The sequence below is a fragment of the Ambystoma mexicanum genome, chromosome 5q (assembly GCF_040938575.1).
Source record: "Ambystoma mexicanum isolate Mex_15411 chromosome 5q, UKY_AmexF1_1, whole genome shotgun sequence".
Lineage (NCBI taxonomy): Eukaryota > Metazoa > Chordata > Amphibia > Caudata > Ambystomatidae > Ambystoma > Ambystoma mexicanum.
In genome coordinates, this window is record NC_090933.1 from 362,656,448 (window position 1) to 362,682,531 (window position 26,084).

A 26,084-nucleotide genomic window follows, 5' to 3' on the forward strand; every position below is an offset into this window, starting at 1 on the left:
ATCCGAGGTTTCCATAGCGCCTGGGTGGGAGTTTTGCGGTAGGCTTTGCGTTCTGTAACGCTCACCTGATTCCCGCAGAGGCGCCGGTCTTGACTGGGTGAATGCCGTATCTTCAAAGGTGATGTGTAACACACGGTTGGCTCTTTGGGCTGGACCTCTGTGCACTGTATGTCTGACTCGAAGAGTAAGATGTCTGCAGATAGAAAATATGGGATTAATGAACTGGGGTTATTGGGTGCCTCTCTCCTCTTCCCTTTCTCTTCTCCTGTAGAACCCCAAAGGTTAACGCCCGCACCTTAGGTAAGTGAACGCCAAGCTCTCCATCTGCCAGAGGTACATTCCCAGGTAGGTTGATCTGCACTGGATTCATAGAGGATGTTGAAGGAAGATTTGCCCCTGATGCGGGTAACGGGGTCTGTCCGGCTTGTGACTGTAGCACTTGTCTAGCAAGATTGTCTGTTCTCTCCTTGGAAATAATTAGTTCCCTTCTTAGAGCATTCGTTTCCTGATGAGCTGCATGCACTTCTGCCCTTAGTTCCCCAAGTAACCGGGCTAGGGGGTCAGTATTCGAGGTTTCCATAGCGCCTGGGCGAGAGTTTTGCGGTAGGCTTTGCGTTCTGTAACGCTCACCTGATTCTCGCAGAGGCGCCGGTCTTGACTGGGCGACTACCGTATCTTCAAAGGTGATGTGTAGCACCCGGTTGGCTCTTTGGGCTGGACCTCTGTGCACTGTATGCCTGACGTGTAGAGTAAGATGTCTTAGGTAAGTGAATGCCGAGCTCTCCATCTTCCTCAGGGCAGGGTGCTGTAACAAGTTTCTTCACTGGATAGGTAGCGCAGGCCTCTTGACTTCAGAGGACTGCTGTCCGTCGTTTACTGCACGAACGGTAAGTTTCGAGTCATTCAAATGTCTTTAAAGTCTTTAGTAATGATGTCTCTTGTTTTGCAGGGTTCCGGCGATGGCGGATGACGGGCTGAAGTGAGTTGAAGATGGAGCCCGTGTGATGAATAGAAGCGCCTGGAAGCACGTAAGTAAGCGCTTGTTGCCTGCTTCACTATGCGCTCTAACTGTCTTTTTATTTTGCAGGTACGAGTTCGGAGCGGCTGCAGGGTGCCGGAATACCCACTGGATTAGATGTGGAAAGGAGTAATGGCACGTGAGTATTAAAGTTCCCCAATGTCTTTAAACGCACCTTGTTTTGTCTTTCAGATGCGGGATGCAGCGCCGAAGGCCTCCGGAGCGTGCGAAGAGTTGGTAAACTTTTGTCTTTCAGATGCCGGAATGCAGTGTGAAGACCTCCGGAGCGCATGAAGAGTAGGTAAGCCTTTGCCTTTCAGATGCCGGAATGCTAACCTGTTCTTTCTTGTCTTTATAGGTGTTGCTGAAGACTGGATTCAGGATGGTAAGCCTTTGCCTTTCAGATGCCGGAATGCTAACCTGTTCTTTCTTGTCTTTATAGGTGTTGCTGAAGACTGGATTCAGGATGGTAAGCCTTTTTCCTTAGGCCCAGGACCGGATGCAGAAGACACGATGAGCGTTCTGCTGCAGAGGTTGCAGAATAACGCAAAGCAAGATTCATCCACCGGGTGTGGTTTAAATAGCCTCCTGTAGTGCTTAGGTGTCTCCTTCCACAGCCACGCCCAAGTAAGAAAAGAGTTCCTGGTAAGAAAAGAGTTCCTGCCTTCCAGAAGAGTTCCAGTGTTCTGAATCTAGGGAGTGGCTCCAGCCCCACCCAACAGGAAAAGTAGTTCCAAACAGAAGAGGATCAGAGGCTCAACTGGCAGGCAAGTAAGCAGCATGGTCTGCTGAAGGTAAGTCCACCCAAGCATTATGATCCCGGCGCTTCCAGCGCTGGGACTGGGCATATTTATGAGCCTGGTGCCACTGGCGCCAGGACTGGGTCCAAAAGGTCCCAATTGGGACTGGTTGGCACTCGGAACCTGGGTTATGGATCTGCTTCCAAGGGAGTTGGGAAAACCCTGACCTTTTGGAAGCAGAGATCATGACAGTAGCCCCAAGGTTAAGCAACTAGGTTCCTGAGAACAGCCTGTCCTAAAGCCGCATCAGATCTAGAGCCGGTATCCAACCAGTAATGCTTGCAGAAAGCCGAGGGAGTGGCCCAAGTGGCCGCCCTGCTCATGACTTGCCAAGGGACATGGCGCTGGAATGCGATGGCTGTTGCCTTGGCCCTGACTGCATGGGCATGCATGTTTGCCGGAAGCGGCTTGTGCTGCCCATCGTATGCTTCTTTGATGGCCGAGACCATCCAGCGGGATATGGAGACCTTGAAGGCTTGGTAGCCTGGTCTCGAACCTCCAAAAGTGACAAACAGGGCGTCTGACTTGAGGAAGCCCTAGGTCCTGTCCTGGTAGAATTTCGGGGCACGCCTGACATCCAGGCAGTGCAGAACTCTCTGTGCATCGTCATTTGGATCGGCAAAAACATAGGAAGGACTATTTTCTCGTTCAAATGAAAAGCAGACGGCATCTTAGGCAGAAATGCTGGGTGTGTCCGCAGGACTAGCTTTTCCCGGTGAAAAGTACCATATGGTTCTGAGGCGACCAGTGCCTGGATTTCGCTGACTGTGAGCCGAGGAGAGGCCGACAAGCAAGGCCGTCTTAATGGTGACCAGCCTGATGTCCGTGGACGCCATTGGCTCAAACGGTTTGTGCGCCAGTGTGGCCAAGCCTATGTTCAGGTCCCACATGGGGTGTGGCCTCTTGGGCAGGTAGAGCCTTGGGAGCCCCGTCAAATCTTTCTTGACAATTGGATTGGAGGAGGAGACAACCCCCCCTCCTCTGAGCACCTGTAAGCCCTGATGGCTGCGAGCTAAGTGCGGCAGGTGTCCAGCTGCATGCCAGAGTGGGCAAGGTGCGCTGAGAAGGCGAGCACGTCGCCCAAAGTACATGCCAGGGGGTAGATTTCTTTGCAGTCTGCCCCGTGGCAGAACCTGGTCCATTTACTTTTATACTGGGCCCTGGTAGCCTTGCTCATTGCGCACTGTATGTTTTCCAGTTTAGCCTGGGAGAGGCTGAAGCGCCTTAGCGTTACCTTCTCAGGAACCACGCTGTGAGGGCTAGTTTCTGTGGCGCGCGGTGGATGACTCTGCCCCCCTGCTGTGTCAGAAAATGTGCTGGACCCGTCAGAAGGTGAATCGGGGGCATCTCCGAGAGGCTAAGCAGCTCCAAGAACGATGGCCTGGCCGGCTACCATGGAGCTATTAGAATGATGTTGAGCTGGCGAGACTCCTTGATCTTGCAGATCAATCTGTGAATCAGCGGAGTGGGCGGGAAGGCATAAGCTGTCATGCCGTTCCACTTAATCTGAAATGCGTCGGCCAGGGAGCCAGGGCCCTGGCCCTGCCAGGAGGCGAACTAGGGGCACTTCTTGTTGTGCCAGGTGGCAAACAGATCCACCTGGGGGAGACCCCATCTGTTGAAGATCTCCTGACTAACAAGGTTGTTTAGCTGTCACTCGTAATTGTCCGTGGACTGCCGTGGGGTAGATGTCGTTATCCAGGGCCCACTCCCACATGCTGATTGCCAGTCTGCACAGCGGAGGGGGATCTGGTGCCTCCCTGCTTGTTGAGATAGAACATGCTGGTCGAGTTGTCTGTCTGGATGAGGACAACCTTGCCCCAGAGAAGTGGAAGGAATGCTCTGAGCGATAGCCAGATGGCGTTCAGCTTCAACCAATTGATGTGGTATTCCTGCTCCTGTCGGCTCCAGGTGCCGCCGACAGAGAGATGGTCCAGGGTGGCTCCCCAGCTCTCGAGCGAGGAGTCTGTAGTGATGGTGACCTCCGGGGTGGGATGCTGGAAGGGCTTGTCTGTCCGCAGGTTGCAATCCCTGGACCACCATGTGAGATCCGGGAAGATAGATGGGGGAACATTGATCATCTCGGATTGAGAGTCCCGCTCCTGGTTCCATGATGCGGCGAAGTGCAGCTGTATCCTCCTCATCCTGAGTCTTGTGTGGGGGACGGCTAGTAGGACCGCTGCCAAGAGACCCAGGAGATGCTGGTACCACCAGGCCGAGGTCACTTTTCTGCTGGGGAAGTGAGTGGTGGCCATCTTGATGGCTATGATCTTGTCCTTCAACGGAAACACTTTCTCGGTGCACGTGTCCCAGACGAGGCCCAAGAAGGTCAGAGTCTGCGTGGGCTGCAGGTGCGACTTTTTGAGATTGAGTGAAAACCCCAGATCGTGCAGTGTGTTCATAAGATCGTGGGACGAGTGGTGAACCGCTTCCGGAGATGTAGCCCTGATGAGCCAGTCGTCGAGGTATGGGTAGATGTGGAGGCCCTGAGACCGGAGGAGGGCAGCTACCGTATTCATGAGTCTGGTAAAGAACCTGGGGGCCGAGTTGAGGCCAAAAGTAAGGACCTTGTATTGGAAATGGTAGCCCATGATCCTGAACTGTAGGAAAGAATGATGGGGCAGCCATATCGGGAAGTGTAAGTACACATCCTTCAAATCCAGGGAGCACATCTGTTAGGCAGAAACTTGTGCAGTCCCCTCTGGGACCACTGCAAAAGATTTAAGACTACAGGTGGTTGGCAGTAAACCCACTTGGTAGCAGTCTGTACCACCCAGATTTACCTGGTAGCTGTGGCTGAGCAGTCAGTCTTCTCTCAAGAAGAGTTAGGCAGTATACTGAGTATTCACAATAGGTCAAAATAACACAGTAGAACAAGCAAACACTGACCAGAGCTTGGTGTAAAAGAGATATAATTATTAATTTAAAAACACATCTAGTCAAACACACTGGCACAAATATTAAGCAGTTCAAAAACACGGTCACTAAAAGATATACACTCCCTTCAACGATCATTTAGACAAGTCTTAAGTAAAGCAACACTTATTTTCAGACAGCGGTGAGCGCTTAACGAAGATGGCACTCTAATCAATAGGTTAAAAAGGGAGAGAAAGGCAGAGCAAAGATAGAAACAGATCCCAACACTTTCGGAAGAACACAGTAGGAGAAGAAGGCAGATTAAAACCGTAAAGTTAAAGTTAACAAGGCCGGACCCACTTTAAGAGGCTCCGGACGAAATGTGTCCAAGGTCACACGGTTGAAAGTGCCCAAAAGTCTCACAAGGGTTCAGAAAGAGTTGGACCAATAGAAAGGGACCAGTTAGATGGTCAAGGCGGCCAGCCCAGTCCAGAAGGTTAAGGGATTATTTTTACCTTGTAGCAATCTTTAGAAAGGGAGGGCTGGCGGACACGGTACCTTAAAAATGGTGAGAACGCTCCAGCGGGGGCAGTGGTTCCTGGCAGCGGGTGCAAGTCGGTGCTTCGTCCGGGGGAAGAGAGGATCTCGTCGTGGAGGAAAACAGGAGTCCGTTGCACTGCCAGGGAAGAAACCAGCCGCAGAGTTCTCAATTAAAAGGAGCAGTCCTTTTATTCGCGGTCCAGTGGTAAGTGGCTATCCGGTTGCCGGGGTGCTTGGCACGGGCAATTCGACCACAAGACGTCCTGGGATGCGAGCAAAGAAGGTAAACTGGTTGTGCCCACCAGTCAAGGGAAGAAGACTCTCCAGCCGGGAGATCTCCTCTGTCGTCGGGAAGTGGTGAGTCGGTTCAGCAGGGCTCCACCGGTGTTGTCGTCGTAGCAGGTCGGCTCAGCTTCTCCCTCGTCGGATTTTCAGGTCCTGTGGCGACTTCTGAAGTTCCAGTCCCAAAAGCCCTGCTTTTATGCAAGAAACCCCCATTCATTCAGCCTAGCTGTCAATCAAACATGCTAAGTGGTGAGCCGGCCGGCTCACCACTTGGGCCAATCACACAAGAGTGGGACTTGAGTTGCCAAGGCAACTCAGTCCAGGGTGCCTAAACCCCCTCCTACACCCCCTGTGGTACCCAGACAGAGTGGCACCACTTTGGAGGGCTTCTGTGTAGAAGCCCGCCAAAAGTGGAACAAAGGGCTCGACCTTTGGTTTGGAGTTACAGAGGCGAACACAAACGCCATTTTAAAACCGAGTTCTGGTGGAAAATACCAACCGGTGAATTAATATTAAATAAATAAACCGGCGACATGTTAGAGGCTATGTTTAAAAAGTTAGCCTCGAACAATGGGAAAATCCCATAGAGATATATTTGCGGTTGAATATAAAAAGTAGTATCCACTGCCACCAGCCAAAACTCGACGAGGGGGGACGGGACAGTACCCCCTCGAGCAACAGACCCAGGGGCAATCGAATTGCCCCTACCAGTACGTCCACAATATGATGGTTTGTACTGGTTCTGTTAGTAATTTGGGACTAGTAAAGCCAATGGTGACTTTACATGCCCTGGGAGACAGTAGTCAGTCCCAGGGTATGGAGTCTATGGTGGGGGTCACTGACACCCCGGTGTTACTGCACGGAGGGTGCGCTGTAACACACATAGAAAAAAACATATGAGACCCTATGGAGTAAAAGACCCCATAGCCCATGAAACACATTAACATTCAAAGGAACACCACACATCATGTCCAAGAGTGGGGGAAAAAGAGTCTCACTCTTGGCAGGAGAAAAAAACAAACTCCAGAAATCCAGCAAAGGTGCTGGGGGACTCACTACGTTAGGAAATTCAGCCTAAACAGAGAATTCTCTCTAACAACATCCAGTCTCCCTTGCACAATGTCTCCGCTATAAAAGCTGGCGTAACCATCTTGAATTTCTGTACAGGTAAGGAGAGGTTGATGGTGGAAAGGTCCAGCACAACTCTCAGGCCCGCCTGGTTATTTTTCTGAATGGTGAAAATCCTGGAGTAAAAGCCCAAGCCTCTCTGGGAGGCTGGGACTTCCTTCACGGCCTGGCTCTCTAAGAGCGAACGGATCTCCGCCAGAAGAGTTGCTGTCCCAACCTGAGGGAGTGGAGGGAGGAGGGAGGAGAGGTTGGAATAGTTAGGCGGTACCCTGTGGATATTATGGAGAGGATCCAGGGGTCCGCGGAATTCTGGCACCAGAAATGTGCATGAAGAGCAAGCCTGCCCCCCACTGGAGACACGTGGACCCGGAGGGCCGTGTCATGCATTCTTTCCCTCAGAGGTTAATGCGGAGGAGGGGGGCTGGAAAAAGCCGTTACTCCACCAACCCTCCTCTTTTTGTTGCTTGCGCCGATGTGGAGTCGGCGAGCGGTCCGGCTGCCTGGACCTCCGTTCTTGGAAGTCGCGGAACCCTTCATATGTACGGCCATTGTTGCAGTGCTGCTGTGACTGGGTGTACGATTTGGGTGTGCTCTTTGTTAAGATAGATAAAGACTTGGCTGTTTGTGAGCTGTTTTTCTTTTTGTCCAGCTCATCGTCCGTGGTGGAGTGGAAGAGGTCCCCCCCTCGAACAGCAGGTCTAAAATGCATTCCTGGACATCCGGGTTGAATTTATTTTCTCGGAGCCAGGCTGTCCTCCTCATGTCCTTGGCGATACAGATGGCACGGACAAAGGTGTCAATATGGGCCACGGTGGACACCATGAGGTCCTACGCCACCAGCATGGCCTCAGACAGTCCCGCCTTAAAATGTGATTTGCTCTACGTAGGGATTTCTGGGAGAAGTCCGCAATCTCCAGCGGCAATCTCTCTTGGTTAGCGGCAGCCAGCATGGCATCAGCGTTGGCCTGACGAAGATGCAAGGACGCATTGGAATACAATTTCTTCCCGTACGCCTCCAAGATCTTCTCCTCCTTGCCTAGCAGCGACGCAGAGGATGAGGCCGAGGACGACTGGGGCTTGGAGTACAGTTATGCCGCAGCGATCGCCGAGGACTGTGGCTGAGGATGGGCCGATAGCAAGAGTGTATCCCCCTCCATCTGCCGATTGACCGGCTGGGCAGAGTGGTGCTTGAGCCAACCCTTCTTGGCCAGGGAGACTACATCAGTCTGCAGTGGAATTCCGGTTTTAGCGCAGGCGCTCGTGTGAGGACCTCTGCGAGGACCCCCTCCGATGGTTGCTCGACCCCGGGCTCAGGAAGGCCCAGGTACTCCGCCAGCCCTGCAAGACGTTTGTGGAAGGCCTTGGCTGACAAGGGCATATCAGGGTCGTCCTGCTCGTCTGTGTCCTGGGGGTCAGGAGGATCCTGCATAGGAGGAGAAGTAGAGGGAGCCAGAGGCTGAGGTACAAGGACCGGAGCCGGAGGCTGTGGAGGAGGCTGGCACAGAACGGCCTGAGGAATTGGCTGGGGGGGCCGGAGGCAAAGTCTGCAATGGTGCCAGGGGCGCTGGAGGAGGAGCCGGAGGTGCTGGAAGCATCGGAGGGAGCACGTCCCTGATGGCATCCCTGAGCATAACCCCCCTTCGAGGCGATTTCATGAGCCTGAGGAACCTCTCGAAGAACCTGTTCTCACAGGATGGAGGGGTGGTAGCGAATATAGACGGAGTAGCGGGAGGCTGCTGGGGCCGCTGCATACCCAGCCCATATGGACATAGCGGGAACCTTCCCTGCATAAATGAAGGATAGGCTGTAGGCCACGTACCTGGTTGAGGCCAGTCCCACCTTGACTCATTCTTCGCCGAACTCCTGGGATGGCGTCGGACGTGTGCTGATATTTGGCATGGCAGCCATTTTTCAAGCTGCCTGCCACGTGCCTGCGTCGTGTTGCTCGGCTCGCTGGGCCCAGCCTCCTCCAGGACCCTTGAGTGTAGATCGCAAGGTCTACCCCTGCTCCTCGGGTCTAGACCCGGTAGGTGCGACACCCTTGGCCCGGGTGCCGGTAGAGCTGCGTTTAGGCGCCCCCTCTGACTTATTGCCAGTATCAGGGCGTGGCCCCTTGGACAGGAAGACCCAGTACAAGAACCTTCCGGTCCCTCAACACTGTCACCGGGAGGATCCGAGGATCCCTTGGCCTGTAGGCCGGTAGCTGGAGCAGCCTCAGTGCACGTACTGGTACGATAACCTGAGCGGTTCCTACCGCGTGAGCGAGTCCTTGGTAAAGAGTCTCCCTTGCGGGGTGCGATGGAAAATAGAGGCCCTACCTTGGGCCTGGATCGATGTTTCACAAAGTCCATGAGGTCATCTGGAGGCAACTTCTGGAAGAGCTCCCTCCACCTGACTTTGTTCTTCAGAGACCTCGATGATAGGACGTTGCACGCTGTACAAGCTTGACAACCGTGGTCTGGGCCAAGGCAACGTAGGCAGAGGGTGTGGGGTCTGAAGTTGGAAAGAGCCTGTCGCAGGATGGACACACGTTGAACCCTGTGGAAGTCGACATGCGCCGGGGAGGAGCACGATGCCTGAGGGAAGAAGTATCCGTGCGTGGAATTATGCGGCCAAAGCTAAACCGAGGAGCGCTGGTGAATTCGGCCCATTCCCGTCGACGCTGAAAAGGGGACTGAGGTCTGGCACCGGAGGGCGGGGTCAGGGCAGGGCATGCTCCCAGGGCCGCACCCCTGTGCGCCTCTAAAGTTAAAAGGGAAGACGTTTTTTTCTGGTGAAAAAGGTTCTGTCTCCCGTCCCTTGGAAGGGACGCCCATGCAGTATAGAGGAAAGGGGACGGGACGTAAGAGTACCAATGGTAAGACCCTCACACTGCAACATTGTAGAAGTAGCATTTTTTGGGGATGATCCAGGCCAGACACCTGACATGGGACAGCCAGTGAACTAATAGGGTCCGCCATAGGTGAACTACCACTCAACGCCCAATCACAGGGTGTGATAGGTTTGATGGAGAAAGGCCCAGGTTGTGGTGTCACTCTGATGTAACGGCCCTACAAAACTGGCCTGTGAGCCAGAAATCATTGAGACGCTCCAGGGCATGATTGATCCTTGTTCTGATCACTGTTGGCTTTGGCTGTAATAAACCACAGTTTGAACTTGTTGCCTGTCTGGACCTTACGTTCCTTTCGGGGGAAGGAATTTGGCCTTCCATGAGTTCTGAATCTACAAACTCCTAGTAGTCATCGAACCTACCTGGGGGTTTACCCCAACACTATGCAGAGGGGAGCAGGATAAAAGAACAGCGAGCCTCAGAGATGGTACCATTGGCAAAGAAAGCCTGAGAGGAAATATAAGTAAATATAACTTGGAAAAGGGTTAGCAAATAGTCTGTGAAGAGCATATATGTGGTGGCAGGCATGTGAGGAACTAGTGTAAGGGAAAGTACTACAAAGAGAGGGCCACAGAAAGCACTATAGGTATCTTGAGGAACTACAAGAGTTGATAAAAATGACTATCAAAGGAGATTACACCAAGTAGTATAAAATCAAAAAGGAAAACTGTATATATAAAAAAGGACTAATCGAGAACAAAGAAGACCAAGGGAAGAAAAGACATTCTCATGGCCCATGCGCTTTAGTAATATTTAGCGGTAGGGTCAGATAGCTTTAGTTTGGATGGATGATATATTTACTTTGGACTTCCTGACATCTGACTAGCACCTTTAATTTCTTTAGATAGGTAGGGTATTCCCTTTAGCCATAGCGAGAGGTAGGCCTTATTCTTTAATGTTAATAAAGAGAGTAAAGAACGTCCTCAAAGTGTCCAACCCACCGCAGCAGCCATCAGGACCATGTTCCATATGACTAACCTGATATCTGTAGCAGTCCTAGGCTCAAATTGTTTGTTTGCCTCACTCATGATGTCCAATGAGCCCAAAGAACAAGTTACTTACCATATCTGGTAACGTTCTTTCGATGGGATGTTCCTCCTACGCATTCCACATCTATGACAGGTAATGTCCACAGCTGTGTTGCTTCAGAACGTTTTCGGCAGAGGGCATCCTGCGTCGATGGAGTCGATCCGTTGTCCCTCGAGGGTCGACGTCACTGGATGTTATATATAGGACGCACGGCGCCCGTAGCCTCACTTGTAGTTTTTTCCCAGAACGTGCGGCACCAATCTCCTGCCAGTAGGACTGCAGATAGCCTTACGGAAACGTAAGCTGCAATCGCATAGGAAATTCAGTAGAGGGGCAGGCTGGGAGGGTGATGTGGAAAACGTTGGAGGAACATCCCATCGAAAGAAGGTTACCAGATATGGTAAGTAACTTGTTCTTCGGGGGGATTGTGTCCTCCGACGTATTCCACATCTATGACAGACTCCGAGAGCAGTACCAACTTATGGAGTTGGGAAAAGAATTTAGAATTTTAGAATGCCCAATCAAATGGCTGAATAAAGGACTGCCTTACCAAAGGCCAAATCCTGCCCATGGATGGAGTCCAAGGAATAGGGTCTCACAAAAGTATGGACAGAGGCCCATGTGGCTGCTTTGCAAATATTGCAAATAGGAACGGCCCTCTGTAGAGAAGTGGAGGCAACCACACCCCTAGTAGAATGAGCCCGCAAGCCTACTGGAGGGTCCTTTCCCACCAAACGGTAACACTCAGATCGTCAAAATGATCCATCTGGACAAGGTCTGCTTAGAAACAGCCTGACCCAAGCGCCTTTCAGCATAACCAACAAAGAGCTGATCGTCCACTCTGACCCGGGACATCCGTGAGCGATAGAAACTCAAGCTCTCCTAGGATCCAACCTATGGAGCCTCTCCTCTTCCTTACCAGGATGTGGAGGAAGGTAAAACGCCGCAAGAATCACCTTCTGGCTCAAATGGAATTCCGACACAACCTTGGAAGAAAAGGCCGCACCCGCAAGACAACCCTGTCCTTATGGAAAACAGTAAAGGCTGGCTTGGCGGAAAGTGCCTGCAACTCACTCACTCTGCGTGCGGAAGTAACCGTAAACTAAAAACACAGTTTTAAAGGACAACAGTCGCAACAGACAAGAATGTAAGGGCTCAGACGGAGCTCCCATTACGAACCTTAAAACCAAATTCAACTCCCATCCCGGCAAGTGGAAAGGCAACGGTGGAAACACATTAGTTAGCACTTTTAGAAACTGGGAAATCAAAGGAATCTTAAAATAAGAAAATTCCTCAGACGAGCGCTTAAATATGGACAGCGCCGCCAGGTAACCCTTAATGGTACCCATTTGCAGGCACTTGTGGGCTAAAGAAAGCAAAAAAGACAAAACCAAAGGAATGGAACATTGGAAAGGATCCACATTCTGTATCCTACACCAGTCACAGAACTTACTCCAACGGCAACGGTACAGGGATTTTGTTGCGAACCTTCGGGCGGAAAGCAACTCCAACATCACTTCTTCGGGGAGGTCCCAATGCTTATATCTCCACCTTTCAGATACCAAGCATGAAGGCTGAGAGACTTGACCTCTGGATGGAGAACCTGACCCCCCCTCCCGTGAGAGCAGATCGTCTCGGTAGGGTAGACGGCGTGGAGGGCAGATGGACATGTCTAGAAGGTCCGGGTACCACGCTCTCCTGGCCCAAGCCGGAGCAATGAGGATCATTCGGGAACCGAACCTCGGTAACCTCCGCAACACTTGCGGAATGACGGGGACTGGAGGAAACGCATACAGCAGTGGGAAGGACCACTCCACTACGAACGCATCCCCCAAGGCTCCTCTTGGGGGAAATTCCAGCAAGCAGAATCTCTCGCACTTCCGGTTGACACTGGTGGTGAAGAGATCCATTTGTGGGATTCCCCAAAGGGCGAAGATCTCCAAAAGAACTTCCCGAGCCAGCTCCCACTCGTGAGAGACCGTGCTCTGCCTGCTCAGAGCGTCCGCCGCCGCGTTTTCGTCTCCGGCCAGATGAAGTGCCTAGATCGAAATTTCCTGCTGGATGGCCCAGAACCGGAGCTGCATCGCCTCCCTACACAACGGGAGTGACCCTGCCCCCCTTTTATGTTGAGGTAGTGCATGGCCACTGTATTGTCCGTCATAATCAGGACATTCTTCCCCCGCACAGATGGCACAAAAGCCTTCAGGGCTAGCATGACGGCCCTCAGCTCTAACAGATTGATGTGGAGTCTGGACTCCGACGGAGACGAACGCCTGCTAGCTGTCAACTCGTTGGCATGAGGGCCCTAACCTGTGGGGGAAGTGTCCGTCACGATCGTCACCTCTGGCCATGGTTGCCAAAATGGTGCTCCCTTCATCAGATTGCCTTCGTCGGCCCACCATAGAAGATCCTGGGCAACCGAGGTCGAGGTCGGAATCTGAACTGGATCAGACATCCTGCCAGAGAACTGAGACCACTGCATCTTGAGAGCCCACTGCAGGGATCTCATCCGCAGCCTGGCCTCTGGCACCAGGAAAATGCAGGATGCCATGAGGCCGAGCAACCTCAAGAATTTGAACGCCGGGAGACTCTGGGCACGTTGAAACTTGTCCACCATCTGCAGAATGTGATGAGCCCTCACCTGGGGAGGCGAACACTGCCCCAGGGATGTGTCGAGCACTGCTCCGATGTATTGGAGCCGCTGGGTAGGTGTCAAATGTGACTTCTATAAATTGAGGGAGAAGCCCTTGTGAAGGGAGTAGCAGGTGACGGACAGATGACCCAGGGCTTGCTCGGGAGAGCGCGCCCTGACCAACCAATCGTCCAGGTAGGGGTAGACGTGAATCCCCCTTTCCTGAGACACTGCCACCACCACCATCAGCTTGGTGAAGACCCTCGGGCGGAGGTCAAGCCGAAGGGCAAGACCCGAAATTGAAAATGTGAGTAGCCAACCGTGAACCTCAGGTACTTCCTGTACTTGGGATGAATCGGCACATGAAAGTAAGCATCCTTGAGGCAAGTCCATGATGGGTCTCAATCCCCAGTCTTTTTTCGGAATCAAAAAATAAGGGGAATACCATCCCTTGTTCCTCTCTGCTACAGGCACCAGTTCTATGACGCCTTTCTCCAGCAGGGATAGGATTTCCTGCGCAAGAAGCGGATCCGGACGCTTCAAAGAGACCTTCTCCGGTGGATTGTCGTGATGCCTCTGCCGGAAGGGAAGACAGTAGCCGTGGGCTATCATCTCCAGAACCCACACATCTGAAGTAATGGCTCGCCATTCTCCAAGATGCTGCGCAAGTCTGCCCCCAACCGGCGCACCATGGGACATGGCCTCATGACTGAGCGGACGCGGCTGCGGCAGTGCCTGAGAGCAAAGAGCCAACTGCCCGAGCGGCTTTAGCACCCCGAGTACCTTGCTTTCGACCCTTGGTACTCCTACGATGGCCCCTTTGACTGGCAGCTCCTCTCGATCTACCAAAGGAAGAGTAGTACCGAAAGGAACCTCCCCTCCATTGCTTGTCCCCTGGACAAAAAGGCGGAGGGTGACGTACGGCAGCGGGCAAAGACTTCGCTGCAGCTTTGGAGGTCTGCAACCTCTCAAGGCTCTCAAGGCCTTGCTGCCAAACAGATTAACACCATCAAAGGTCATGTTCAGAAGACGGGCTTGCACATCAAGAGCAAACCCCGACTTCCGCAACCACGCAAACCTGCGTATCATGGTGCTCGCAGCCATGGACCGGCTGACACAGTCTGCCGTGTCCAAACAGAAGAGATTTGCACATGGCGTCTTTGCCGTCTTGCAAGAGGGCTAGAAAATCATCCCTTTCTTCCCCTTCGGGAATATGCTCAGCCGCCAAAGACACACAGTTCCACAGAGTGTGTGTGAATCTCGCTAAGGCACAAGTGGAGTTGACAGACTTCAATTTCATACCCCCAGCCGAAAATACCTTCTTTGCCCAACCATCAAAGTGATTATCGTCCCTATCAGGAGGGATGGTAGGGTATGCAGCCTGCTTCGAGGAGGCTGTAGCCGCCTGCACCACCAAACTCTCTGGAGTAGGGTGCGTCGATAAGTAGCAGGGGTCACTACTGGATGGGTGGTATTTCTTTGGAAGCGACTTACAAACTGCCGTTAGACTCTCCGGAGCAATCCAAGCCGCCGCCACCCTCCTTTGCAAAGCCATGTGAAACGGCAACGCTGCAAAATTAACAGGTGGAGCAGACCACCCCAAGTATTCGGTCACCCTTGACATGAGACGCCGAAAGGAGGAATCCGCATGCGCCCCAGGCTCAGGTCGGCCAAACTCCACCTCCGGAGAGGTGTCAAGGCCACAAGCGTCATGCAATGACCGACGGAGTTCCTCCATCTGACTATGCCCAGACAAAAGGTCATCAGGGACCTCAGGAGGCACAGGCAAGGCCATCTCATCATCAGACAGTTCCTCAACCTCTGAAATATCCTGTAAAGGTTGGAAAAACTCCAATCTAGGAGGAGGAACAGAAAAGGGCTCAAAAACAGGCCTCATAAGACTTATTGGTAGCCTTCCTCGGAGGTTCCACAGCCCTCAGGGGCACCTCTGCCAAATCCTCCACAAACGGCGTTGAGGGCCCCGAAGGAATCGGCGTCGACGGCATCAAAGACTTCTTCGAGGATGGAGCCCCGAGAGTGTCCCTCGACGGACACGGTGCCGATGGCGTCGACCCCTTCTTGGAAGGATTCACAGGTTCCGACGGTTTCAATGGCGTCGAGGACCGGGACCTGAATCTGGCACGGCTATGGCGATCTCCCTTGTCCGAGAGGGACGTCGAAGGCTCCCGATGAGCACGCTGACCGCCCGAGCCCGTTCCCCGCCGACTCCTTTCGAAGGCGTGGCTGGAACTGTGCCTTGCGACTTGAAAATCGCTGGAATGCATCCCATTCGGCCGTCGACGAAGACTTGGTGGGACAAGTCAACCGCCTGGCGGAGTCCTCCTCCGACGAGGACAGGGAAGGCGACCGGTGACAGCTCTTCCTAGAATGCCTTGACAAGGCAGAGGAATGGCGGGAACCACTCCTAGACCGAGACCCCCTGGATTTTCGCTGACGCGAAGTCGCCCCTCGAGTCATCGGTCGAAAGCCCAGCGGACTACGATTTACGGGGCTTAGACACCCTACCTTCAATTTCCCCTTAAGTTTCCGCAAGGCCTTAGACGTCAGGGACTGGCAATCCTCACAGTCGTCGGTGGCGTGGCTTTTGCTGAGGCACCAGAGGCAGATGTCATGCGGGTCCGTGATGGACATCTTTTTAAAGCCCGACTTCGGGGTAGTAGAAGAAGATGAAGACATTGTACACGAAGAAAGAATCGAGTGTGCCGAGATACCGAAGCAAACACGTTTGTGGAAAAAATGGAACTGAGGCTACGGGCGCCGTGCGTCCTATATATAACATCCGGTGACGTCTACCCTCGACGGAGGCCCTCGAGGGACAACGTATCGACGCCACCGACGCAGGACGCCCTCTGCCGAAAATGTTCCAAAGCACCACAGCTGTGGACATTACCCGTCATAGATGTGGAATACGTCGGAGGACACAATCCCCTCGAAACATGTCTGGGATTGCTTGTGGTCTCGTGAAGAAGCGATGTCAACAATCAGTTAAAGCTGCACAGACGCTTTTTGGGGTGGGACCATGCATGATTTGCAAATGGTCTTTCCCTTTTGTGTAATGGCTTGGCAGGCTGAAGGACAATGATCTGCAGGGTTGTCCAGAGTTGTGCCAGAGGTTAAGATTTATTTTAAACCTTATAGCCATCACCTTTTCTCTGTTGTAGTCACCCTGAGTTAGATGGGTATGCCCAGACTTGGGTCCCGAGCCTGCTGGGCCTAGAGATCCAAGCTACACCTCACTGATGACGCTCAATGAGGCCTGAATCAGGTCTGGGTTTGATTGTGGTCTCTTGCAGAAGGGATGTGACCAAGTAATTTGGGCTGCACTGCCCCCTTTTGGGGTGTGACCAAGCCTGATTTGCAAATCGTCTTTCCCATTCCTGTAATGGCTTGGCAGGCTGAAGATCGATGATCTGGAGGGCTGCCCATAGCATTGCCAGAGGTTAATATTATTCTAAACCTTCCAGCCATTGCCTCTTTTTTTTGCTAATTGACAAGGTGGGTCCTGGGAGTCTCTCTGTCAGACATTAGTCCTGGTTACGAGAGACTTACCCAGAGTCTTTAGCTCACTATCTTTCACAGAGAAGAAATATCCCAAACATATCAGTCTTTGTTCTGCCCTGGGGCAGTCCAGCACCGAAATGCTAGGCAATTCTCCTCTGAACAAGAGTACCAACAGCATCCCCAGACACGTGTTTCGGTCTGGTTGGACCTCATCAGTAGGGAGGAGCTGTGCCTCTCTAAGAATAGTGAGCAAGGGGTCCACGTCTGGATTCCCCTAGTAACTTAGGGTGAGACCCAAAGTCTCTCGTAACCAGGACGAACATCCTGTCTTTTGCGAACATTTCTTGATCCAAGACCGGATGAGGTCTGAGTGGTGGAAAAGCCTGGTAAGCCCCTCAAGGGGTCTCCTAAAAATTGGGTTGTTACACTTGGTTCTCAGAGTTCATGTAAGATGCAATTGCAGCTAGGCATATCCTAAAGCTGTCCACTTGAACTAGACTTCCTGCTAAATAGGCCACTCTTCATCGAGACTGGGAGAAAGATAATTGACTTCTAAAGAGCACAGTGGCAGACACGCTTACATTTGCTCTCATATTGGCTATTAGTTGAACCTTTCTTTGCTGATTGAATGATCTTCATGTTTTCCTGGGAATGCCTACGATGCATGAGAGTCAGCTGCTCAGGACAACTCGTTACATACAGAGATTAAGGGAAGGGGTGAGAACAACTCCACCTGTTGCGAGAGATGGTGCTAGTTCTGAGGAAGTGGAATGCCAAGGGCTTGGTGCGCATTATCAAATTAATAAACAAAGAAACAATAGGCCCATGGGAAGTCATTTCGAGCAGGTCCTAAAACAAAACACTTGCAGGCCAACACAAAACTAATAGAATCATCAAGGACTACTTGGCGAACTTGACCTTTGACATCACTCTCTAGAGAAGCAGAGAGGGGGAAAACGCATAAACTAGCTTATTGTTCCAACTGACTGGTAATGCATCTCCCAGGGACATTTAGAGTTTGCCCAGGTCTAGGTAGTGAAAGCGTCTGCCACTGGTGATCCCCACAAACAAAAATGATCACGATCAAACGGGTTGCACTCCAAATTGAATTTGACCAGTCTGTCTCTTTGTTGAGATCACCCACTAGAAGGACTGCTTGGAGGAAGATCCCATTCCACATGGCCTATACCTAGGGCCAATAAACACATAGCTGGGGACTTGATCCACCCAGTTTGTCGATGTAAAACCTCAACGTCATGCTATCTGTAAGGATCAGCACCACCCTGCCACGAATCAGGGAGAGAAATTGCCCGAGATCATAAAATATCACCTTCAGCTCCAGAAAATGTATATGGTGCGTTTGGTCATCCCCTGTAACAGATTGTGGGAAGAGTGGTCCTCAAGAGTAGCCATCCACATGTGAGTACATCGTAATCCAAACAAAATGCAGAGAACCCTTCAATGGGCAACCTTCAAGCAAATAGTTGATATCCTATCATCACAAAAGTTCAATCCGGTGGCTCGATGGAATGTACATTTTGTATCAAACCCAATGCTTGGTTGCAACAACCTGCAACTGAAAATCACAATCTGAACATGTAGGATACATGATGCCTGTAGACCCAAGAACTTTTGGAAACAGCATGCTATGGGGCTCATTATTCTCAGAAAATCTTTGACTGTAGCAAAGATATACTTTCACCCTCTTCAGAGGGGGAAAAAGCGGCCTGTAGCATGTATTGCTTGAACCCAATGAAAATCGGATACTTGGGTAGAAGTACATTCTGATTTTGGGATAATGATCTGCAAGAGCATAAGGCGCCCCTCCAGTGAGTTCACCCTCACCAGCCAGTTGTCCAGGTAGGAGAAGTCATGCATCCCCAGAGACCTTAGCAAATGGGCCTGGTCCCCTCCTTATCAAGGGAGTCTCAACCAGTATGGAGAAAAGGGGACGGGACACAGCAGTATGCTGTTAAGGTTATTGGACAAACCATACCAAGGCTTTAATGTAAAGAGTATCATAGTGCAGGCCATTCCCCATTTTACAAAATATGCACATAAAACCTGCATACATTAATCAGTAGGTGGATGCACAACAAGAAAAAATGTGTCACTTAGAACAAATGTTATCAACTTGTGTTCTTAAAAATGGTGTTTGCATAAAGGAAAGGAAATGCCATATTAATGCAAAAAATGCTTTAAGGAAACGAGGTCCATGAACACAATCATTTTTTGCAATTTTTAATTTATAGATGCTGTGCAATACCTGTTCCAGGAAGGAAGTGTCTTCTTATAAATAGAGTCGAAGGGCAGCACTTGCTGGCGACCTTGAGTCTCATCAAATATACGCCGAGCAGCTTCAGTTGTCATGGTAATCACACAATCCATGTCACTTGCCAAATGCCATGAGATCACCTTTGCTGCTTCATCATCTTCGATTTGTGCTAAATGAGCAATCTGTAAACAAAAACGGAATGTATTATCCATACAAAGGTTTGTGTGAAGGAGACTTTGCTGAGTGGGCTTAAAACTGGCTGCTTGTATCTGAGTGTGCATGTACCTTTCCAGTGTGTCTGCCCCACAGAGGACTTACTGAAGGATTTTGGTGCTTTTCCTCAGATGCCAGAAATGTTTGGGTTTGACAGATTGTTAGGCAGAATCCAGTGCAGTTGCCTTAGGGAGCACTATACCAGATTAGGACTACAGGTGAGAGCATTAAATCCCCTTTGGTATCAGTCCGTACCACAAAGATTTAGTTGGTAGCTGTGGCTGAGCAGTCAGATTTATCTCAAGAGGGAGATGAGCAGTATTCAGGGTTTACACAATAGGCCTACTGTACTATGGCACAAGGAAACACTGACCAAAGCTTTGTAGTTAAACAGTAGATATATATTTATTTTATACACTTCTAAGAAGGTACATGTATCACAAGTATCAAGCAAGTTAAATTAAGTCAATAGAAAAATATACACACTCCCTATATAAATTGTAGACCAAGTGAACCAGAGTGAAAACTGAGCAAAATGACACAGTGACAACTACACACAAGGGATCCTCTAACAATTTCTCACCAGGGTGGGAAAACACAAGTTATCTAGAAATAGGTTCTTATACACCCTAACAACACTTCCCATCAGTTGTGAACCAGTTCAGCAAGACAGTGCATCAGTATAGGCAATGCTTCAAATGAAAACTGAGCAAAATGGCATTTCACAATGATTATGCAGTGGGAAAGAAAGGGTAGCTATACGAAAGGGTGCACCACACAGTTCCAATTGAGAATCAATCTCGAGAAGGCAGGTCTAACAAATGTGACCAGAGTCAGTAGGCCTGTGGCAGAGTTAGTGGTACAGGGCAAGGGCCCAGGAGCAAAATGTTCTTGTATCTGCAGTCAAGTCTTTGGTTAACGATGTTGAAAAGGTGGATGCAGAAAGCGAAAGACAATGTTAAGAGAGGGGGGCGGCCAACCCAACAGGTAGGTAAAGGATTTAAAACACCTTTAACACTACCGCGAAGAAAGGGCGGCCTGGCGGCACAATGTACCTTGAAAATGAAGAAGTGGCTCCTGCGGTGGCGGTTGTTCCTGGTAGTTCCTGCAGTTTGGGAGATCCAGCAGAGGAAGACAGGCTCTCGTCGTGGAGGAAGGTTCGAGGTACTGCATTACTCAGGGAAGAAACCAACCGCGGTGCTGCCAAACGAAGTTTAAAAGGTACGCTCCTTTTAATCGCGGTCTGGGTCGATAGCTGCGTGGCTATCCAGTCTCCAAGTGCGGGGCACTGGCAATTCAACCACAGCAGGTTCGGGAAGGCGATGTGCAAACTGGTTGGCCCCACCAGCCCAAGGGAAGAAGGCTCTTGCAGATGAAGATCTCCTCTCGTCGTGTGAAGAAAAGTGGTGAGACGCTGCAGCAGGGCTACACCGGGGGTGGTAGTCGTTGCAGATGTCTTTGGCCTCTCTCCTCCTCGGTTCCGTAGTTCCAGTGGCGATGTCTTGCTCTTCCAGTCCTCAGGACCCTGCTTTTATGCAGAAAGAGACCGATTCATACAGCCTAGCTGTCACTCACACAGTGGAGGTGTCATCTTGGCGGGAGACCCTCCAGCTGATCAGGATAGAGTGCTACATGGGTTGCTGAGGCAACCCTGTCCGGGGTCCTACTCCCCCTCCCACACAATGGACCCACCCCAGACTCAGTGGCGCTGAGAGAAGGGCTTCTTGGCAGAAACCCGCCAAAAGGACGAACAAAGGATCCCCGACCTGGGTTAGGATTGTAGAGAAAGACACGAAAAAGAAGTTATATCAAAGTTCTGGCAAATAAAACCTAACGGAGCAAAGTTAATATTAAAATGCACCGGCGGTATGTTAGAGGCTGTCAGAAAAAGTGGTAGCCTCGAACAATGGGAAAATCCCATAGAGAAATATTTGCGGTGGAATATTTTTGGTAGTAACCACTGCCACCAGCCAGAAACTTTTTAGAAAGGTACTGTAGGGTACACTCTCGAAAATGAACATAACGGAAAAACTATTAACCCCTTCCAGTACCTCCATAGTAAGATGGGATGTACTGGTTAAGTTCATAGAAATTGACTAGTAAAGTCAATGGGGACTTTACATGCCCTGGGAGACAGTAGTCAGTCCCGGGGTACGGAGTCTATATTTGGGGGTCGCTACGACACCCCTGTGGTACTGCACTGAGGGTGCTGTGTACCACATGTGCATAAAGATGGTTCCTATGGGGAGAGAATGTCCCATAGGCATTAAACACAAAAATAGCCTAGAACACACATAGCAAAAATGCCTAAGAGTGGGAAAAAGAGTCTTACTCTTAGCAGGAAAAAATAAATAAACCTTTCAAATCCAGCAAAGCTGCTGGGGGACTCTATAGGTAAGGGAAATTAGCCATAAAATGAGAATTCTCCCCAAAACAGATGCAGGCTAAAGAACAAAGATGAACCCAATCAAAGAAAACCAAAAAAAATTTCCAGTGCCCCTCCTAGAATGCCCAGAAAGATTTAAAGAGGACAATCACATCCATGCAGCCTGATTTGGAGGCCAGGCCTTTGCACTGCTATGGGTTAGGAATCTTGCATGATCATAGAAGAGAGATGGGAGTGGAAAAGCAGAGTACTAGCTAGTTAGCGGTTCTTAGTGAGTGACTAGTGGAATCTTGATGAATAACCAGAGCTAGGCTGCTGCTGGTGCCATTCCGCACCTGGCCCAGTCTTTCAGTCGTAGGTGGCTGTTAGGCAGAATCCTGTGCAGTGACCTTAGGGACCACTACACAAAATTAGACTACAGGTGGTAATACAAGTTCAACTTTGGTACAAGCCTGTACTACCATGTTAAAGTGGTAGCAGTAGCGGAGCAGCCAGGCTTATCTCAAGAGTATATGAGCAGTAGCAGAGATTACACAAAAGGACCACAATTACTGTGACTCAAGCAAACACTGACTCAAGGTTTCAGGTAAAAAATATAAGTACATTTATTTTTTAAACCATCTGTAAAACACAACACTTCTATTAATTCAAAACCACACGTGAAACACACTACAAACAACCAATTCACTTGGCACAGTATAACTCAAGGTAAGTACCCTATGTTTTAACGGACCGGTGTTGCGAAACAAAAGATGTTACCGGGAATACATATGCGATCACTTTTTGACAGTAATGACAGTTCGGTCTTACGAAAGATACGCGTATCTGCGGAAAGAAATGTTACCGGGGCAAAAACGCACTTAGCACCCGAGCTAACCAGAGCGAGTTGGGGGCAAAAATCATAGGCAATACTTTTGTCAAGGAGAGGTCATTGTAAAATATCATGAATGTCACTAACTACAGTCACCAACATCACGAAGCGTGATTTTTCTGGACTTTTTCATTTTCAATTTTTCTATTTTAACTATTTACTTTACTGTATGAGGTGCCTTGTGGAAAGCACCCACTACATGGTTGTGTATTGAATAATTTGATTAAAATGTGTTTTTACTCTGTTTACTTTACTGGCAAACTTTTGTTTCATATGAAATTTGGATACATGAAATAGATAATCTATCCTAATTTTCCCCAGACTAGGTTTTAAGGTGGACTAGGAGAGGGGTAATTGAGCAGTTTGTCCTGTTTTGCATACAATACTTTTGTCAAGACAGACAGAATCAGAGAACCCTCAAAGGTCAATAGGCCGGAACCAGTGTCAAGTGGAACCGGGTTCCTGTTGTCGAGGATCACACAGTCAGATAGTTGCAGATTCAACGTTGCCAGGAGTACTTGGACATTGTCAACAGAGGAAGCAAATGTTATAAGAAGGAGGGAAGACAAGGGCAAGCCTTGGATGAGGAGAAAAGGGATTCACCCTAGCTCCTCGAAGCAGAACACAGTACCTTATTCAATGAAGAAGCTGGTGCCACGGCAGTTGTTCCTGGTAGTTTCCTGCAGACCCACGGTTCCTGGTGCTTCTGTCGTGGAGACGAGAAGGAGGATGTCTGGAGGGGTCTGCACTACTCAGGGATGAAGCCAGCAGCAGCGACGGTGAATAAAAGGTGAGCTCATTTAAAAACAGGAGAGGCTCTTCAGGTGGCTATCCAGACCACTACAGCAGTGTGCAGCGATTTCGACCACAAAGAGGATCCTCTGGCTGTGGAAGATGAGCTGGTTGACCCCACCAGGCTCAAGGGAAGAAGACTTCGGACTGGATCTTGTCTGGTCGTCGAAAGGTAGATAGCTCAGGACTGCAGCAGAGCTTCACCGGGACGGGGTAGTTGCAGCAGCCGTCTTCTTCTCTGCTTCTCTTCGGTTCCTTGTAGTTCCAGTGGCGACTCTGACTTCCAGTCCTGCTTTTTATGCGAAAATCCCCCATTCACACAGCCTGGCTGTCAATCACGCAGCAGGGGGGTTGTCCCGCCCGGACAACCACCTCAGCCAATCATGGCAAAGTGCGACTTGGGTTTCCTAGGATACCCTGTGCAGGGGGTGACTACACCCCTCCCTCACATTCAGCCCACCTAGACACCCAGGCGCCTAGAGGTGGGCTTCTTGGCAGAAGCCAGCCAAAAGACGGTGAACAAAGAAGGCAAACCTGGTTTGCCACGCAAAGTAAAACACAAGAAGGACTTTAACAAAAAGAAATGGCGAATAAACCCGACCGGAGCCAAAAGAAAGAGTATTTGGTCAAGCGGGTTTCTGTTAGAGGCTACTAAAATAGCCTAAAACACTAACACGTTATGCAATATAATCGCGATAGGAAAATTAGGGTAGGCACCACTGCCACCAGCCAAGTCTTAGTGTTAAGGGAGCGAAACAAGGCTCCAGGAGGTACAGATAAAAAGGGCTAAGAATTAACCCTTTCCAATACTCCATGTAAGATGGGGTGTACTAGATTTGTGGTTAAATGACTATGTAGAGTTAATGGCAACTTTACCCATTTCTGGGGGACAGTAGTCAGCCCCAGAAATGGAGTCAGTGGGAAGTCTAAAAGACAACCCTGTGTCACTGCACTGAAGGTGCTGTGTAACACAAACGAGTGGGGCTACTGAAGTGGTGTACTCCAGAGTCCACAATCACAAAAACAGATGACATACACGTGGCAAAACATAGGTAAGAGTGGGGGGAAAAGCTCACACTCTTACCCAGTGGAAAAAAATAAACTCCAGAAATCCAGCAAAGCTGCTGAGGGACTCACTAGGTAAGGGAAATTAGCCATTGAATGAGAATTCTCCCCAACAGTGGCTATAGAGGTGCTGGCACATCAAGGTCAGGCAACACAAGGGAGGTCCTCAAAGGATTATCACGGGAGGGTCCTCAATGAAACATAAAATATTTAAAGTTACTCACCAAAGAGACTGCTACGTAAATGTCCGAAGAAGGGGATGTGACAGGAACATGTTGCACAGAAGCATATTTATATATTTTTTAAAGAAGCAGGTTACATGTTCGTTTATGCATTGCCCGCACAGGAATCCCTTTGAGCATGCTCTGTTCTCCAACTGTCAGCCCTTTAAAAAGAGCAAGACCATGGAGTCTCTTTAGTGGGGACATTGGCAGGGTCGAAGGAGGAAAAGAGATTATGCACTAGGAGTGCAGTAGTCCCTACAACGTGTAACCTCAACTTACGCCAAAGTCCCATCCCGTTTTTTACATACTCATGGGAGATAAAAAAAGGACCCTAACACACAGGGCAGCTGGATGGAAATGAACCCTAAAGCAACCAATAGAGAAAGATTGAAAAGTAAACCAAACATGTTCCTGAGAACTGTTTGCCCAAACTGAGCATCAGCTATCAAACTCAAACCCAGAGAGCAATGCTGGCATAATGCATTTGGTGTGGTCCATGTAGCTGCTTTGCAGATTACCACCAAGTGAACATGAATTTGGACGGTAACAGATAAACAAATTTCCCAACTTTGGTAACGTTCTTTCCGATTGATTAGTCCTTCCTTCCGTAGATTCCTCATCTTAGAAATGAGGAACAAGGAACAATATCCTTAAGAGACTTTTTGTTGGAGTTACTTACTACTTTGCCCTTTTGAACATTTCTAAAACACTGAAGGCCAAAGACTTTATCCCTTTCACTTTAGAATTCATTTCGTAAGAAGGCAAGGGTCAGAAAAGTACTTTGGACACAGGACAGTTTTGTTTCAGACATTCTGATGCTGACAGATGCTTAGTGCAGGGACAGCAAGGCATATTCCCAAGCCCTTTTTATTTATCAATAAAAGTATTTAGCCAAAACCATGTGTAACTTGTGTCTGAGTTTCCTTCTGGACTCCTCCTCCTCACAATTCACAGGAGCGTGGTGCTGGTGGAAACTACATTTCCCAGTTTCCACAGTCTCTGAGGGATGATGCCATCATGCCCTGACGGACATCGCTAATGACACTGCCAGCGTCAGCCTAACTAATGTTATATCTAGAACTCTTCCAAAGTGTTTGTTGCTCCTCAACATTTCGCCTTCCCAGTGCCTTGCAGCTGTAAGGAAGGCATGGTATCAAACAGTAAGACAAGTGATCACAGTTCAAGGGTGTTTATTGAACTTCAATTCGGTTTGAAAAACACCAATCTAATCCTAAATCTAAAGATGGGAGCAAGCTACGACCATCAAAAAAGAATAACGCAGTCCTAGTCGAGTCTGTCAAAATAAAAAGGTCTATACTAATGAACCTATTGTCAATCATTACTTCTAAATACAAATAGTGTGGGAAACAATGTTATGCAAAAGAAAAGTATTCAAGAAATGATATGACATTGTCTTCCATTCCCCACGTTTTCAGCACGGGACAAGGCGGCACACTCCAGTTTAGCCCAATCTCTGGCTTCTCTAGCACGAGGATGCAGTACAGAACCTCAACATCCGGGCCTTCTGTGCCAAAGTCTCTTATTTAGAGGGCCTGAT

General features: G+C 49.8%; 1 protein-coding gene across 2 annotated transcripts in view; it reads right to left on the reverse strand.

Moving 5' to 3' along the window:
- SMCHD1 (structural maintenance of chromosomes flexible hinge domain containing 1) overlaps positions 1 to 26,084 on the reverse strand; it is a 3,133,956-nt gene that overhangs the window by 330,146 nt on the left and 2,777,726 nt on the right. For both annotated transcript variants that reach the window (XM_069620859.1, XM_069620860.1), the window contains exon 42: positions 18,967 to 19,157. In XM_069620859.1, coding sequence (XP_069476960.1) covers positions 18,967 to 19,157 — 191 coding nt within the window. The remainder of the gene's footprint in view (positions 1 to 18,966; positions 19,158 to 26,084) is intronic.